Source organism: Homalodisca vitripennis, chromosome 1 (assembly GCF_021130785.1).
Source record: "Homalodisca vitripennis isolate AUS2020 chromosome 1, UT_GWSS_2.1, whole genome shotgun sequence".
Classification (NCBI taxonomy): Eukaryota; Metazoa; Arthropoda; class Insecta; order Hemiptera; family Cicadellidae; genus Homalodisca; species Homalodisca vitripennis.
Window position 1 is genome coordinate 119,812,192 of NC_060207.1, and position 18,196 is coordinate 119,830,387.

At 34.4% G+C, this 18,196-nt stretch overlaps 1 protein-coding gene across 1 annotated transcript in view; it reads right to left on the bottom strand.

The window, feature by feature from the left end:
- The window catches only part of LOC124352861, a 43,616-nt gene extending 28,696 nt beyond the window's left edge, over positions 1–14,920 (bottom strand). Inside the window, exons 1-3 of the mRNA XM_046802578.1 lie at positions 14,867–14,920; positions 6,158–6,277; positions 4,576–5,864 (exon numbers count right to left, since the gene is read on the bottom strand). Of these exons, the coding sequence (XP_046658534.1) occupies positions 4,576–5,864; positions 6,158–6,277; positions 14,867–14,920 (1,463 nt within the window). The remainder of the gene's footprint in view (positions 1–4,575; positions 5,865–6,157; positions 6,278–14,866) is intronic.
- Positions 14,921–18,196: the final 3,276 nt, after the last annotated feature.

Sequence of the window (18,196 nt, forward strand, 5' to 3'; positions counted from 1 at the left end):
GAACCTTTAGTTGCAAATTCAATGAAAACAGACTAGAAAGGGGGAAAATAATTACGAAGTCGTAATAATAAACTCATATAATTTTGCTTTGTAGTTTTTTGTAAAATGTTACATAAAAACTTTGAAATAAAATGAACCAATTACATCATAAGGACAATCGTAATAGCATATATTAAAGTAGGGCTATAAGCCTTTTAAAATGTATGTACTTTTAAAAGGATTTTTTTGCAAAAAGGACATACAAACAGAAGACAAAGTGATGACAAATTTGTTGCTATAAAATATTTTTAAATCGACACGAGAAATAATGTTTATAATACAATTATAAGGTTGAAATTTAGAGTATCGAACCCAAAACGTACAGCGACACAGAAAAAAGAAAAAAAAGCAAGGGACGAAGTTTGGTTAGATTAAGTTTTTGATTCGATAGTTTGTTAGTTAGGTTAAAGCTGTAGATCTGTAACGTGGAAGAATTGGGTTCGACTCTCAGGAAGGTAAATTTTAAATTTATTTTCCAATGTAATATTTAGCATCATATAATTATAAACAGTTTTCATAGAATCCCCTTAAAAATTTCTATGAAAAACTTTGTTAAGTCTCCCAAATTTTAAGAACATAAAATTATATAGTTTTATATTCAGTTAATATGTTTGTCTACATTTTTTGGATAAGTTAATAAGCTGACCTTCAGTGTAATTTCTGATATTTTCTACTATTATATTGAAAACTCTCATCAGCTTGTTTCTTGTTAAACCTCTCCTGAAATTTGTGATGAGTGAAGTCGGTATTTTACAAACAAATGAAATTTTTATCAGACAGTAATTACCTTTCGGCTGCAAAACGTAAAATATATTGTAAGCATCGTTGCAGAACACGTCGAGTGAGCACTGGAGCACTAATGCTTCGGGTTAATTAATGTTAGCAATTACAGTCGTGAGGCGGAGTATGCAATGACACAAATCTCACGAATCTCCAGCTATTGCTGTTGTTAACCTGGTCTTAATTGAAAAACTAAACACAAAGGCACAAAAACTGTAGCTACGGCATCATTTAACCCTCTTCTTATTCAAAAAGGGAAAATAATAATATTGTTGTAAATCATGTTGAACAAAGAAATTTCCTTTTTTTGTACCGGAGATTTACTTTATACTTGAATGCATCCTTTGGTTGAGTAATATACAAAATCTTAGTTTTAATTTTTTTTTTAAATTTCTTTAACTAATGATTTAGTATTTAGTGTGTGCTATGGATGTTTGTCCCTTTGTTATGTCCAAACACAAGAATGAAAAAATGTTAATATCCATCAATGTCAAATTGTGACGCCGACGTCCTTGTCAATAAACCGATCAATCTACTTGTTTCTCCTCGCTTTTAACATAGTTGATCCACAGACCACCATTTTGTAAAAAAACAACTTATCTCAAAAGTGATTGTAAGCATTTTAATTAAACGCCCACCATCGGTAATCCATTGGATGCTGAGAACAAAACTTAAACAGAAACTTAACTTAAGAAACAAAAACTAATTACCGTGACAATTTAAAATATTAAATTTGGTTTTTGGATAAAAATACAATTAAAATTCTTAAAATCACCAACTATTGACAATATTCGTTTATCATTTGTATGTAGAAATATCCTATAACCCAGATAAACTGCTTTTAGAGACACTAATTTCGCATAACTAGGGAAGACTCCTGCCAACGTGGTAACCTCGTATACTTGTGATAGTTTAGAGTTATCTGTTCTCGGCGTTCTTTTCTAGGTTCATTTCATATTTAAAGCTAGTACTGTAAATCTGAAAATAAATTGGTTGTAGATTTTAAACTAAAATTATTGATTTTATTCCCGGATACACAATTGTGTTAAGATGTTCAGCTAACGATTTTTTGAAATAATATATCGTATTTAATTAATAATATAGACAAAGGGGACAAACCACATTTTTACTTCTTACATCAAGCTTAGGCTATATGAAGTAGCCATCCGATTTGTGATTTTGCGGCACTTTGAACTTACAAAGTATTCAGTGAAATGCGCTAAGGCAAGTGTTATAGTTACAATAGTTAATTGGTTTTACGATTTCGAAATTTGAATCTCACGGATGTTATATATAAAATCTCCTGCAAATGTAGCTGGATCCAGGTAAATGTGCCGGCGGTGACTCTATTCCGATATCACTAACACATCTGTCAACAGGTTGTCAGGATGTCGATGTCATATGGAGATTGAGGACTTGTAGACCTGGCATAGTGAGATGGTACGATTTTTAAATTTATGGATCTCCAGAAATTGAGAATACTTTATGATGCCTTTTTCGTGTAAGCGATTCCTTGGATCTTGTTTCGAAGTTCGAAACTTTAAGGCTCAGTTTAGCAAGCCTGGTCGTTGTAATCTGGATCTTTCAATATCTCACTATTACAATCATATATTTGGCACATATTTATGTTCCTTCACTCTAAAGCCTGCTATATACAACAAAACTGTGGATTACATTGTGGTTTTTGATTATTACAAATGTTATAGAACATATGTTGAAAAAATAAACTTATTATCATTTACCTTGTTGGAAGTTGAAATGCAGAAAAATCACATCTTAGGGTTAGATTCACATTTTAGTATGGTAAGTTCACATTTATTGACTCAATAATAATCGAGTACTTGTAAGGGGAAAAGATATTCATAAATACCTTGCCCAAAACTTATTTAACATTCATTAGTACAGTTTAATATTTTAGTTTACAATATAGAAGCCACCGCATTTTAAAGAAATTTAAAATTGGGTTCAACATATATATTTTTTAATCTGACAAAACAAGTTTAGGACAAATAAAACCTATATTATTTAACATATTTCAATGTAAAATTAGTCTTTTATGGTTTTCCCAACATATCCGATATCTTCAGTCAACCCAACGGTACTGGAGATTGAAAAAACGTCAATAAAAACCCGGTTGGACATTAGTAGTTTTGGTATTATTTGCTTCACAGTTGCATGTAATAATCTTAAATGTACATTTTAAATATTGGTGAGTAATAACTAGTGGTAAGTATCTAAATCTAATTAACGTGGATTAAAAAAGTAAGTAAATCCGATTGTCTTCCTTAGAAACAGATCACATTGTATAGTAGAAAGCCACATAACTGATGTTTCGAAAATTCCACACTTTATGTTAGGAGTCCAAGCATATTGAGAAATGACTACACAATTTTTCTGAATCTCCTCCAGATAGAAAAATCCGACTCCCTTCCAGAGGTCATAGGTTCAATTTTTCACATTGTAAGTCACAAAATTAGATCCCCAAAAATGTAATTTTAATAGATTGTTTATTAGTATACCAACATCACTTTTGAAATAAACTACCAGTATAACTGTATTTTCTCTAGTCATACATTGCAAGATAAACTACAAGTTTTATAGCGAATGTCATAAGTTCCTGAAAAACAGCGAAATTGAAGCGTAATTCTTCTGATACAATTGTTTTATTCAATTTCATCCAGCTTGTGAACGGTATACAGACGAGAACTCAACGATCACAACAGACTCGCTGTCGTATAATGTCTGACTCAACGAACAGGAAACTCTTTGTCACAGTTCCATTCGAGTTTTAAGAACCCTCCAACAACGTACATTCAGTTGAATGTATATAAACTGTCTCAGTTATGTTGCGTTCAAACTAATTAAACGTCCAGAATACTAATCTTGATTTAAATTTTATATTCTTAGACGGAGCTATCCACAACATTCAACTATTTAGAGTCTTTTTAAGGTTGAAGAATTAACACATTTGTTCTTCATCAGTTAATTATAGCTTGCATTAAATTATGTTGAAAAATGGAGATTTTAAGTTACGGAAAACTATTTTCAATTATACTGATCATAGAAAGTAGATGAAGTATCAAATTTACAAAAAACTATTAACAGTTTTCAAAATAGCACATAGGCAGTAAAATAATAATTCAGATTCTGTAATGAATAAAATAGTCTAGAACTATTAAAATGAAATATAAACACTTTCTTTCTTAACACTTTCTTTGTGGTGTGTTTGTGGTTGGTTGTTTGAGGTTGAGTGGTAGAGAGGGCTAAATAGCCCTAACTCCGCCTCTTGAATAAAGGCATATTTCATTTCATTTCATTTCATTATTTCATTTCTTGACATCGGTATACTATTTTTTAAATCCAATATTAAAAAGGAAAGATTTATACAGTTTTTACTATAAATACAGACTTTCAAGAAACCCTATTAGGTTCTATAACAGAGAAGCAATATATGTTTGATTTAAGTAATTTACCACATTTCCAGAAGGTTTTTATGATAAATCCAAAAGCACTAAACAAGCTTAAATTGTATTTAAAGGTCAGTAACATATTCCAGTATAGTGATAACAAATGTGAAAATCTAAATCTCACCTCCACAGAAAGTGTAATATAAATACAGTTGTGTACACAACTAGCATGTTATGTACTATAATGTGCTTTGTTGAAGTTTATGGCAATCATCAATGCTCGTATTCTCGTGCATGACTGCTATAATAACATGACAACCGTTATGAAATACAATAATGTAGCACTTACTTGTACCCGGACTCGTGCATTTGCTGTATCGTAATGTTGTTTGTAACATCCAGAAGTTGTTTAAACTGGTCCTCTTTCCTCTTGGACGGCCTCTTCTCCCCATCCGGGAATTCCTGGCTGATGCTCTCTGAACCCGAGAACTCCGGAGAGTTTCCTGTTACGGACGCCTGTTGCACTACTATTGTTGCCGTGGCGTTCACTCTCACGGGGGGTGCCGATCTGCAAGAGTCATTGGAGGCGTCCTTTTCAGTTTTTAACTTCTTGCTGACAGAAGGTGACTTGTCATTCCTCTTTTCTTCTTCGTGGAGTATTTCGGGGAAGGTGAAAACAGTCTCTGTTTTTGGCGGTGGAGATTTAGAGGGCTCGTAGGTAGGCATTATGGCAGTGGGCGAGTCAGGTACTGGTGGGGACGCGTTGTTTGCCGCAGGGTCTTCCTCACTCTCTATCGTCATCTGTTCAGCTGCAAATCCCGATGAATTTCTTCCGTGCTTCCTTCCTCTCCCCTCATCTTCAAAGTTATTCTTGGCGTACCTCTTAGACAACAGTTTGAGCCTTTTGTTGGTCGACATATTGTTCTTGTTCTGAGGCAGAGACGACTGGCGCATCTTAATGTTATACCACTCCAGCGCTGGGTCTGATGACGTCATGCCAGGTAGGGTCGTCTCTTCTACTATAGTTTTAGTGTCCTCGGTCGGTATCTTGGTGTGCTGTAGAAGTATCGTGTTCGTATCCTCCTCCTCTTCGACACCATGGAAGATCATCTTGACGTCATCGCACGGCCTGGGCTGCTCCTCGGTGCTGGACGCGGAAAAGAACTCGTCCTCCTTCTCGAGCGAGGAGCCGGGAGTGTTGCCCAGCATATCCTCCAGTAGGTTAGTGGTTATTCTCATCGTATCCTCGGGCGGCTGGTCAAAACTGTCCTCCGTTTCTCCGCTATCGGTGACGGTCACCATGGTGATCACGGTGTTGGAGGAGTCCGTGCTGGTGTTGTTGTAGTTTGTGACGCTCTCTACGGAGACGGAGCCGCTTCCCATAATTACAACTTTGGGGAGACCTTGAGTGGAGGGAGCGGGCTTCCGCCGGTAACCACCCGCCGACTTGAAGTGAAGGCGCCGCAGAGCACTGGAGGCTGTGGAGATGAGGTCGGTGGTCGACTCGGCACTGGACACTGACAGACATGGAGAGCCCGGGGCCGAGTGGGTTGTTGTCGTGATGGGTTGACCCGACCGTTGCAGCAACACTGCCGTCCGCTGCTTGGCGACCCCTCCCAGAGACAGTCGTCCCAAACCCTGTGCAATAACATTATGGAGTACTCAAAAATGATTTTGAAGGCTTATTTAAACTGTTTCCTTACTTTTAATATCACTCTAATGAAGTACCTATGTATAATTTATTTAATTAAAGTATAGGCCACTAAAGTATATTTTAAAGGTTGTAATGAAAAACTGTAAAGGCAACTTTATATTTGATTATAATTTTAATATATATTTCTCAATGCACGTTGATACTTTAAATGAGCTCTTAGGTAGACAAATAACCATCTAGTGTAACTAAATATGAATGGATTAAAAGAAGTACTTACACTCACGGATAGCCCAGTTGAATGGTCGGGCGAGTTCTGGCTGTTGCTAGTGCGCTGCCTCAGCCGGGCCAACGCGCTTCTCAAGCCCTCCGTCCTGGGGCCTAGCACATCCTGCTTGAGCTACCTGCAACATTGGTGAAATAACGTTATTCCCAACGCTCTAACATTCTGACTGTTGCTAATTCTCAAGCCCTCCGTCTTGGGGCCTGTCTTGTTTTGGATGATGTGCTGCCACGCTACCAGATATACCGATATTGTATTCCTCTAATCTTTCACCTTCTGCCGCCTGTGCTATGCAGTGATATGGTTTGTGCTTATTTCGACACTAAATTATCAGGTATATCATTGCTTTTTAATTACATCTGATGACTTTTAAAAGTTTTTCGAGTTTATCAACGTATATTTCCTTTTGTTTTTCACTAATTATAGGTAATAGATTTTTGACACTTGAAGAAGAGGATAGATTCCTGTCCTCAAAGCGTAGTGTTTTTGTACCTTATTAACAATAGAAAATATTCTAAATACCTTTAAAACCTGTTCAACCTAAAACAAAGTTTAAGTTACGTTTAATGTACTTAAAAATAGAAATGCCCAGTGAGTGATAAGTAATACGCTATACATGTCAACGTCTGAATGTATATCTTTCTGACAGTAGAACCAATACTGGGTAAGGGAAAACCTCAGGTGTCCCTTCAGTCTGGCACCCAAATGATGTTCAGGAATGCACAAATTGAAAATGTCGAGATATTGTGCAAAAAAGATGGTTGATATATCTGGTTTACTGCGGGAATGTGTGTTGGAGTGGGTGTGGTTTCCTTAATAGCTCTATGAAATCGACCTAAAACAAAAACAATGCTCTGGAAAATAATTTTAGAAAATGACAGAAAATATTACATGGGACGCTAGTAAATCATACGTTATGCAAAAGAGGTGACGCCCCGTGTCACTGACATTGAAATGGTAGAGTGAACGCGTTCCGTGATGGATGCTATCCACTTTTTCATCTATTGAAACAACAGTATTATTTTTTTCCTTTGTCTAAAAAATAAGCTAGTATTTTGACAAGAACTTTGCTGTATAATTGATAAATTATGTTATATCGACTGCTTATATGGATCTAACTAGTGCTCACTTTTAGCTACTCAATATAATCCTTTTAAATAAATATAAATCTCATTTAAACTAGTTTTTGTGAATGGTGGAACTGGTAGAATACTATAAAACCTATCCTCCAAATTTTTTGATGCCTCTAATAGTTTGATCACATATATTATCTTGATAATTTATGGAAATTGATTAAATGCTTGAACCAGTAAAGTATACTATATAACTGTGCAATGGAGTCTACGAAATTCAATGCAAAATATTTGTGGCTCATTTTCTACTGGAAGAAAATTTGGTTAATGTCTACACGAGTTAATGAATACATTATGCACACAATACGAGGACACCCTCGAACATAAGGAAAATACAATATCGCCAATAAAAAAATATAAAACAAAAAATGCAATAGAATTAGAAAAACTCCATTGTATTTACAAAGCATCCTTACTGTTACCAAAGGAAACAACAAAAAAAGAAAATAACTTATAAAACCACCATTAGGTAATGAAGAAGTTGGTAGCCTGTGCTAAAGATCATGCGTTTGTGTTGATGGTTGATTGGTTGAACCAATCACGAGATAACACCATACATTTCACACACCTCTATTAGCAGAAGTGCAATATTGTTATTAATTTTTATTGCTAAATATGTTGACTAGCGATAAAACTCTAAAGAGTAGCCGATTATCACAGAATTAAGTTAGAAACGACTTGGCGTTGCGTAGACAGGACCCTGTCTATCCATTTTCTTCACACTTATTTATTAAATACTATTTTCCTCTATGGCTTCTGTCCGTTATAACAAAAATCCTTTACGGGAAGGATCAAGCGAATTCTTCTCATTAGTGAGTGAATACGCAATTTTTCATTCATAGACTGTCAAATTTAGTGACATTATGTTGCGATTGGACCTGTATAACTCATTGGCTGATCGCTAGCGGGGTTTATCACGAAGAGTCTGTCCATCTCTGTCTGTCTATCCGCCTGATGTCTAGAGAACGATCTAACTTTTACAGAAAATTGAATGGAGCTTCATTTCTATTAAGGTAAGACCAAGTTTGATAGTGGTGCATGTTTTGGCTGATCGCTAGCGGGGTTTATCACTAAGAGTCTGTCCATCTCTGTCTGTCTATCCGCCTGATGTCTAGAGAATGATCTAACTTTGACAGAAAATTGAATGGAGCTTCATTTCTATTAAGGTAAGACCAAGTTTGATAGTGGTGCATGTTTTGGCTGATCGCTAGCGGGGTTTATCACGAAGAGTCTGTCCATCTCTGTCTGTCTATCCGCCTGATGTCTAGAGAACGATCTAACTTTGACAGAAAATTGAATGGAGCTTCATTTCTATTAAGGTGAGACCAAGTTTGATAGTGGTGCATGTTTTGGCTGATCGCTAGCGGGGTTTATCACGAAGAGTCTGTCCATCTCTGTCTGTCTATCCGCCTGATGTCTAGAGAACGATCTAACTTTGACAGAAAATTGAATGGAGCTTCATTTCTATTAAGGTAAGACCAAGTTTGATAGTGGTGCATGTTTTGGCTGATCGCTAGCGGGGTTTATCACGAAGAGTCTGTCCATCTCTGTCTGTCTATCCACCTGATGTCTAGAGAACGATCTAACTTTGACAGAAAATTGAATGGAGCTTCATTTCTATTAAGGTAAGACCAAGTTTGATAGTGGTGCATGTTTTGGCTGATCGCTAGCGGGGTTTATCACGAAGAGTCTGTCCATCTCTGTCTGTCTATCCACCTGATGTCTAGAGAACGATCTAACTTTGTCAGAAAATTGAATGGAGCTTCATTTCTATTAAGGTAAGACCAAGTTTGATAGTGGTGCATGTTTTGGCCGAACGTTAGCGAACATTTTTCCTTGGTCTTATGGGTAAGCATGATGGTAACGATAAGTAGTAGAATAAATAAATTGGTAAAAAACCAGGAACAGTCATTTATAAGATTTCAACATGTAACATATTTATACAGAGAGTTAACAGAAAAAAAATAATAGTGGAAAGTCAATGTTAAAAATAAAAAAAATCTAAACTTTGATTGCTTAAACAATGCTATGAAAACTAAATGAATAAAAAAATATATCATTTGTAGAACTTAAATTTTGCATTCAACATAAAAAATGTTTCGTTCTCTGACGGTGCATGTTCATTCATGAGATTTGGTTGAGTATCATTGAAACTTATTACTAAGAAGGCTGGCATAGTTTCTCTCTTGCCTGCCGGGAGGTTTTAAACAGTTCTTCTATTGATAATAATCTATATATCAAAATGTACGCAAGATATTCAAGAATGAAATAATCTATAGACTGAAGTTTTACATGTAACTTCAGCGAGGCTTGTTACGCGACACCTAGTGTGGGAAGCGGATTTTGTGTGTGACCTTGCCGTGCGTGTGGATTTACAAGAACCTTTATAGAAATTCTTAGGTCATCTTAGTGATGCAATACGGTATATTGCGTTGAATATACTATGTCTACCGGAATCCTCATGGTTCAATTGTCATATGAATTTTCAATAATTGATTGGGTGGCTTTGGTTGTTACTTCTAGTGAAAGAGTAGAAATTTAAATTAATAATAATAATATTCTTCATTACATTCTATTAAAAACTCGTATACTTAATATATGTATTAAAATTAAGTCGTTAAAATATTAATTAATGGAGGAGACCTCTAACTGAAAAGTGAAATGTTTAAGGGGAGGCTATAAACTGAAAGAATCCAAATTGAAAATGATTTTCTGCCATTTCTTAATAGTTTTACTATACACCCTATTCAAAATATTTAATAAATTGGCAGAATGTCCATACTAAAAGGGCTGTTTACCTAAATAATGAATAATGTTTAGAGATAGATGTTTAATATATGTTTACCTTAATAAGATATCGAAGAGACTAGAGCTCTGGGAAAGTCGTTCTGGATTTGAAAACATCGCTTCAGGTATTGTTTTGCAGTTCTTTCGTTAAAACTGTTTAGGTTTTCCCTTTTTTCATACGCAGTCAATTGAGTTGAGTAAAGAAAATAATTGAAATTTCAAAATAATTATTCTTATTGAATAATTTTTTAGAAAAAATAAATTTAATTACACAAAATTTAATAATAGGTATGCATGGTTTAGAAACTTTATTTTTACATTGATAAGTAATGAAAGTGTAGAAGATAAAATATATAGAAATGTATTATAAAAACTAGAGTCAAACCGGTTGAAATATGTACCACTATGTAGAACAATGATGATGAGACTCACAGCTAATGACAATGCAGTTGTCTCATTGAGAAAGTGGACTTTTTGTACAGAGCTATTGAGTGTAGTGTACATAGGTCTATACGCAGTGTAGTAAGTTGTGGTGGAACAATAGGTTCATTTTACCCTCTCCTCATCCAGTCACCTATTGAAGACGATAACGGTCATAAACAGTATGTTATTGTCTTAACACAGCTTATGTGTTACAGAGCGTATGTGTATCGATACGCAGTGTAGTAAGTTGCGGTGGAACAATAGGATCATATTACCCTCTCTTCATCTAGTCACCTATTGAAGACGATAACGGTCATAAACAGTATGTTATTGCCTTAACACAGCTTATGTGTTACAGAGCTTATGTGTATCGATACGCAGTGTAGTAAGTTGTGGTGGAACAATAGTTTCATATTACCCTCTCCTCATCCAGTCACCTATTGAAGAAGATAACGGTCATAAACAGTATGTTATTGTCTTAACACAGCTTATGTGTTACAGAGCGTATGTGTATCGATACGCAGTGTAGTAAGTTGCGGTGGAACAATAGGATCATATTACCCTCTCTTCATCTAGTCACCTATTGAAGACGATAACGGTCATAAACAGTATGTTATTACCTTAACACAGCTTATGTGTTACAGAGCGTATGTGAATCGATACGCAGTGTAGTAAGTTGCGGTGGAACAATAGGATCATATTACCCTCTCTTCATCTAGTCACCTATTGAAGACGATAACGGTCATAAACAGTATGTTATTGCCTTAACACAGCTTATGTGTTACAGAGCTTATGTGTATCGATACGCAGTGTAGTAAGTTGTGGTGGAACAATAGGTTCATATTACCCTCTCCTCATCCAGTCACCTATTTAAGACGATAACGGTCATAAACAGTATGTTATTGCCTTAACACAGCTTATTTGTTACAGAGCTTATGTGTATCAATACGCAGTGTAGTAAGTGGTGGAACAATAGGTTCATATTACCCTCTCCTCATCCAGTCACCTATTGAAGACGATAACGGTCATAAACAGTATGTTATTGCCTTAACACAGCTTATGTGTTACAGAGCGTATGTGTATCGATACGCAGTGTAGTAAGTTGCGGTGGAACAATAGGATCATATTACCCTCTCTTCATCTAATCACCTATTGAAGACGATAGCGGTCATAAACAGTATGTTATTGCCTTAACACAGCTTATGTGTTACAGAGCGTATGTGTATCGATACGCAGTGTAGTAAGTTGCGGTGGAACAATAGGATCATATTACCCTCTCTTCATCTAATCACCTATTGAAGACGATAACGGTCATAAACAGTATGTTATTGCCTTAACACAGCTTATGTGTTACAGAGCTTATGTGTATCGATACGCAGTGTAGTAAGTTGCGGTGGAACAATAGGATCATATTACCCTCTCTTCATCTAATCACCTATTGAAGACGATAACGGTCATAAACAGTATGTTATTGCCTTAACACAGCTTATGTGTTACAGAGCTTATGTGTATCGATACGCAGTGTAGTAAGTTGCGGTGGAACAATAGGATCATATTACCCTCTCTTCATCTAATCACCTATTGAAGACGATAACGGTCATAAACAGTATGTTATTGCCTTAACACAGCTTATGTGTTACAGAGCGTATGTGTATCGATACGCGTATTGTATCGATACGCAGTGTAGTAAGTTGCGGTGGAACAATAGGATCATATTACCCTCTCTTCATCTAATCACCTATTGAAGACGATAACGGTCATAAACAGTATGTTATTGCCTTAACACAGCTTATGTGTTACAGAGCTTATGTGTATCGATACGCAGTGTAGTAAGTTGTGGTGGAACAATAGGTTCATATTAACCTCTCCTCATCCAGTCACCTATTTAAGACGATAACGGTCATAAACAGTATGTTATTGCCTTAACACAGCTTATGTGTTACAGAGCGTATGTGTATCGATACGCAGTGTAGTAAGTTGCGGTGGAACAATAGGATCATATTACCCTCTCCTCATCCAGTCACCTATTGAAAACGATAACGGTCATAAACAGAATGTTATTACCTTAACACAGCTTGTTTGTTACAGAGCTTATGTGTATCGATACGCAGTGTAGTAAGTGGTGGAACAATAGGTTCATATTACCCTCTCCTCATCCAGTCACCTATTGAAGACGATAACGGTCATAAACAGTATGTTATTGCCTTAACACAGCTTGTTTGTTACAGAGCTTATGTGTATCGATACGCAGTGTAGTAAGTGGTGGAACAATAGGGTTAATTTTCCTCATCCAGAAACCTTATGTATTAATAAACATGATTGTTTTCAAATCCTTGTGTTTTTCGTTTCAGGCGAATTAACAAAACTAAATTCAGTTAGAAAGGAGGACCGTCTATTGAATAAGTATTTGAACTGGTTTTTATCGTGGAATATATTTCTACTACAGTTATTGTTATTCTTATCCATAAGCTGTTTTCGTATACATTATACCTCATAACATGTTGACGAAATAGCGACTACAAAAGAACGTAAAAGTAAATAAATTATTAATTAACGGTTGAAAAGAGATGGAGAGATGAGAATGTCCAAATGCAAACAAGACAAATTAACTGTCCAGTACCAGCTCGTGTGTCGGCTATGAACGCCTGCCTGTGACAGGTGATACAGTGCATTCCTTTCCTCTCAGAAGTGATTTAGTTGGTTCAAATGTCTCTCCCTTATAATATTCATGCAGGAGATCAATATACATTTGTAGATATATTGTTCTACGCCAATATCTTTTTTCTACCTCTGAGAGTAAATACTAGCCTTTTCATCTTTGTACTGATTCTGCTTCAGCAGACCTTACGCATCACTATATGCGTCATTTCATTATTCTTGACGCTAATAGTTAATGTTAAATAAAAAACGTTCTATTATTTCGAATATTTTGAAAATGGATTTAAATATTATGAAATTTAAAGTTAAGTTTAGTATGATTATGAACTCAGTAAACAAGTACTCCCAACATATTTTATGAGTAATATTGAGTTGTTTAATGTATTGCACCTATTACATTTAAATTTGAATAAGAAACTTGCAACATTTTCGTTAAACGCATCTCACATTATGATACTTGTATACACCTACAGTTTTGTATGAAACAAATGTTTGGGCAGATATACCGCCTTGTACGAGCAATGGAATAGGTAAGCAGGCAAGTGTGGGGGAGGGAGAATCTATGACGTCACACACATTTCGTATCAATTATCCCGATGAGTTAAAGTTATAATTAACAATGCCACTCAATATCTTTCACCATATAGTTACTTAAATGTTATCCTTAATGTAAATCTGTTGTTAATTTTAGGGTTTAACCTAACAATATTAATATCCTAATTATTACGTCATATTATAACATACCGCAGCAATCAGCTTTTTTATAGTAAGGCCTAATATTCATGTGTTGAATTTTTATGCCGAAGAATTATTTTGGTACTTAGTTTTTCGAAAGTTTTAGTGGTTGGAAGCACGGTGCAGTATTAAAAGCAGCCATCACAATTGAATCATTGATATTACTGATTATCTAAATTACTAAAAAATACAACCAAAATATCGAACCGATTTATGTTATACGTATTAAAAATTGCAGTATAGTTCAGCGATAATTCTGTGTCTAAAAATAATAATATAATAACGAGTTCTTGAATGAATTTATTATGTGTAACAATAACAAAACAGAGTATAACTTATACTATTTCGAAGGGTAAACGTGTCTGAGAGCGTGTGACACAAAGTAACGCATGATTGATACCAGTTGTACTTGTAGCTATTACTTAAATACCACAAAAATTATTACTTTATTTGTTAATTTTAAACAATAAAATTGCAAATAAACTACAATAATAATGTTGTTGTATTGGATAGTTGAGGCATTTCTAATCAATAATTTAGTTAGCTGATGCAAGTGATTTGGTGACTGTTTATTATACTGCTGTCAGGAGCTGTTAGCCCGGGGGTTAGGTAGGTACGAGTGGAGCCTCTCTAAAAATGAAACAAAAATGTTATTCTCTAAATTTGGATATGTAATAAATACTATAATGAATAGAAAAATCTCGTTTGGCTATTATTTTAAACTTATATTATATTTTAAACTTGAAACATTACTTCTGATATAGCTAGGGGAAAGGTCAATAATATAAGTGAATGAAGCCTTAAAATAATAGAATAGAATAGATACATTCATCGTTTCGAAATCAACACATGTGTTGCTATAAACACTCTTTAATGGTTAAATTGTTAGTTGTTACAGTCTACTAGATGAAATTCCAATATTCCAGAGCACTTGCAATTTTATATTACACATCTCTGTATTGTTGCAGACAGCGTCTATTGAGGAGGCAGAGTCTCTGGAGATCCTGGTCGGTGAGGGATCCATTCTTGTAAAAACGTGATCGCATATAACCTCGTTAAAAAGTTGTTTCTCTATAGAGTGAACCAGATTGCCAATATACGCATCTCCAATCATAATAGTGTTATTTTTTTATGGTTGGTATTGTGTTGAGCATTTCCTCTAATATAGCCCTTGATCAATAGTCTCTAAATGTTTGTCAGGAGGACGATAAACTCTTCAAGGATATTAAGTGATCTTTTAACAGTCAGACTTTCAATAATCACACTGTTAATTACATTCTAAATTCTAATATCTTTAAATATGGAAACTCCTCCTTTCTTAATGTTTTTTTTACTAAATGTTAAGGTTAAGGAATAATCAACCAGTTGGGCATAATTTATTTTATCTCCATCTTAGCCCTGTTGGGTTAAAATCAAAATATTATGTGGAATTGAGCTTATTAGGTCATTTAAACTGTCATTTAATTACCAACTCTTTCTGTATTTTGGAGAAAACTTCTCAAAGGTTTAAAATTTGTTTTTGACCGCTGTCTAAAAAATGAGTCTGGACGGAGCGTTTTCTTTATATTTAAGTTTTTTATAGTTATATTATAGTTATTAAGTTATATTTAAGGTGGTTTGGCTGTTTCAACCAGAGTGCATCTTGTTTTCAGATTTTTTATTTCAGGTGGTTTGGCTGTTTCCATCTGTAGTCATAGTAGTTTTCTGTTGTTTTTTATTGGAGGTAGTTTGGCTGTTTCCACCTGTGGTCATAGTAGTTTTTAATTTTTTATTTGAGGTGGTTTGACTACTTCCATCTGTCACTAATTTTTGTGTTAAGATAGATGTTTTACTGCTATCTGTGTCGCTATGGGATAGGAAAAGGAGATATCCTATTAAGTTTAAATTGTGTATTATTTTGTTCTGGTTTCTTATAGTGATTCATTAAATCTAAATCAGAATACCGCAGACTATAAAGGATCCATTTTGTCTTCATTGGATTGGGCAATATAAGTAAAGGACTCAGTATGTCGTGAAATTGCAACAATTCAGTGTAGGAGTGAGTAGTAAATGTCTTTCTTGCAAGTAGAAAACGTAACAAAAACAACAACATGGAGTGCTTGTTTATTCTGATATTCATGTATAGTTGACATAGTTTTTTTAGTTTGTTTGAATACCAGCAGTTTTATGACGACCTTCCGAGTAAATAACAGGTCCATGTCACCAAGAAGAAAGTTTAACAAGCTCTCTCTTCACAAATCTGCTTGTGGTAAGTATTTAGATAGAATTCAGGCGGAGCTCAAAGTACACCTATATGACTATATGAGTTTTAGATATTTTAGACAAAATCATTTTTGTGATGATATGTGTATTAATATTTTACTCACTATTAACAATGCCTCAAACGATGTTACCAAATATTAACAAATATTAATTAATATATGTATTTATGTTATGTTATATGTATTTACTGTCACTAATTTTTAATAATAAACTAGCAAACATATTCTACCTACCATTAACTGGATATTGTACATGATGTTTTATTAACCATACTAATTGTTTAAATTGATATGTAATGTTTATATTTGGTGTTTTCATTGATTATATTAATCCTTAAGGTATGCATAAGTTGTTTAGGTTATTAATAATCTTTTCAAGCCAAATCATGTTAATATAATCCTGAAGATATAAACACAGAAGATAAGTAGTTAAGTTGGTGCCAATATTTACAAACTCAGTGAAGAGGTGCTCAACAGACACAACTGATGAAGGAGTAAAACTACATATTAGTAATTCATCGCATTTTGTCTTTCGTATACAAGTACATTTCATAGCTAGCCACGCTGAATAAAGTAGTCAATGTTTGCTCTCGAGACGTTCGGTTACTTTGTACCCATACTAAAAATAATGGAAGAAATACAATAAGCTATGTAACGGTAAAAAATTTAAAAATGATAATATTTGAGATACATCCGAAAGAAGACTGGATTTTTGATTCAAGACCAAACATTTTATATTGTGACACACCATTTTTGGATGAGGGCTTTGAAACGTGTTTAAAATTTGTACAAACCCAATTGGAATGTTTTAGTAAACAATACTCAATAAATAACATATAATAATTGCGCACTCAGTTTAAGGGTGGGCTAGTAATATCAGACAGACTGGATTGAGCTCCAGACACACTAATACGCATATGGTGTCAATTGTTATTCTTATCAGTATTATTTCTAGTCTGTAAAACATGCGGAGTGTCATGGTTACAAAGTTAAATACAAAGTACAAAATGTGAAAAAGGGAGACTTTTGAGTAAAGTTTGTAGGTCACGATTGAATCATAGACGTTTTTGTTTTAAAATTTCTATATCTCGTGATGGTAATTTCCTTAATTTCTTAATCCACAAAAATAACTGGCATGCCAACTACATACTATACAAACAGGTGCCTTTATATATGTTGAAAGTTCTGAAACTTCTGTTCGTAGGAGTGTTGTTGACAAAAGAAAAATCGAAAATCCAACAACAGTTAAGGTTGTTAATGAATCCACGCATTATACTCATATGTTAATAATAATGTTTCTGAATGTGAAACATTTAGGGTTAAATAACACTATTATTCTGAGAAAAACGCTAAACCGTGGCCTCTTTAAGGATAGCAGAACCCGTACATACCACAACACAGTAGGAGTTATCAACACATGGTACACACATTAACGTAAATAGCCGCTGCATCTTTGATACCTATCTACTTAGATTATATGGTTGATAAAACAGGTACTAGTTACAGTTGGAGTCAAGTGAATTTACATTTGAATGTTAGATTTATTATATCATAACAATATTCTTAGTTTTTAGTATAATAGAATATGTAATAAATCAGTCTATTAAATAGGAATACATAAAAAGGTTGGTGCATACAGAACGGGAATACCGAAGTGGCCTGACCGTTTGTATTTTATTCCTAAAGCGTTGACCGTTTTACTTTGTAAGATGATTTACTAATTGCCTAGATTAAGAAAATTGATAAACAGGAATTAAAAACAAGTATTTGGCTTGATCAATCTAATTTTTTAAATTATTACCACTAGCTAAAATCTGAAAAATATAAATATGTGTACGTATAGCTTTTGAAGGATGTGGCAATTCTAACAGATTTGTAGAATCCTTTGGGAGAAAATGATTTTTTTAAACTTTCCTCAACAGGTGTTTACAAATTCTACATCAAGAGGCTCAAAATTAAGTTTTATCGTCTTAAAATTAAATTTCTTTTATAATTGTATGTACTTTGATTCTATGTTTGATAAAATTTAAGACAAAAAA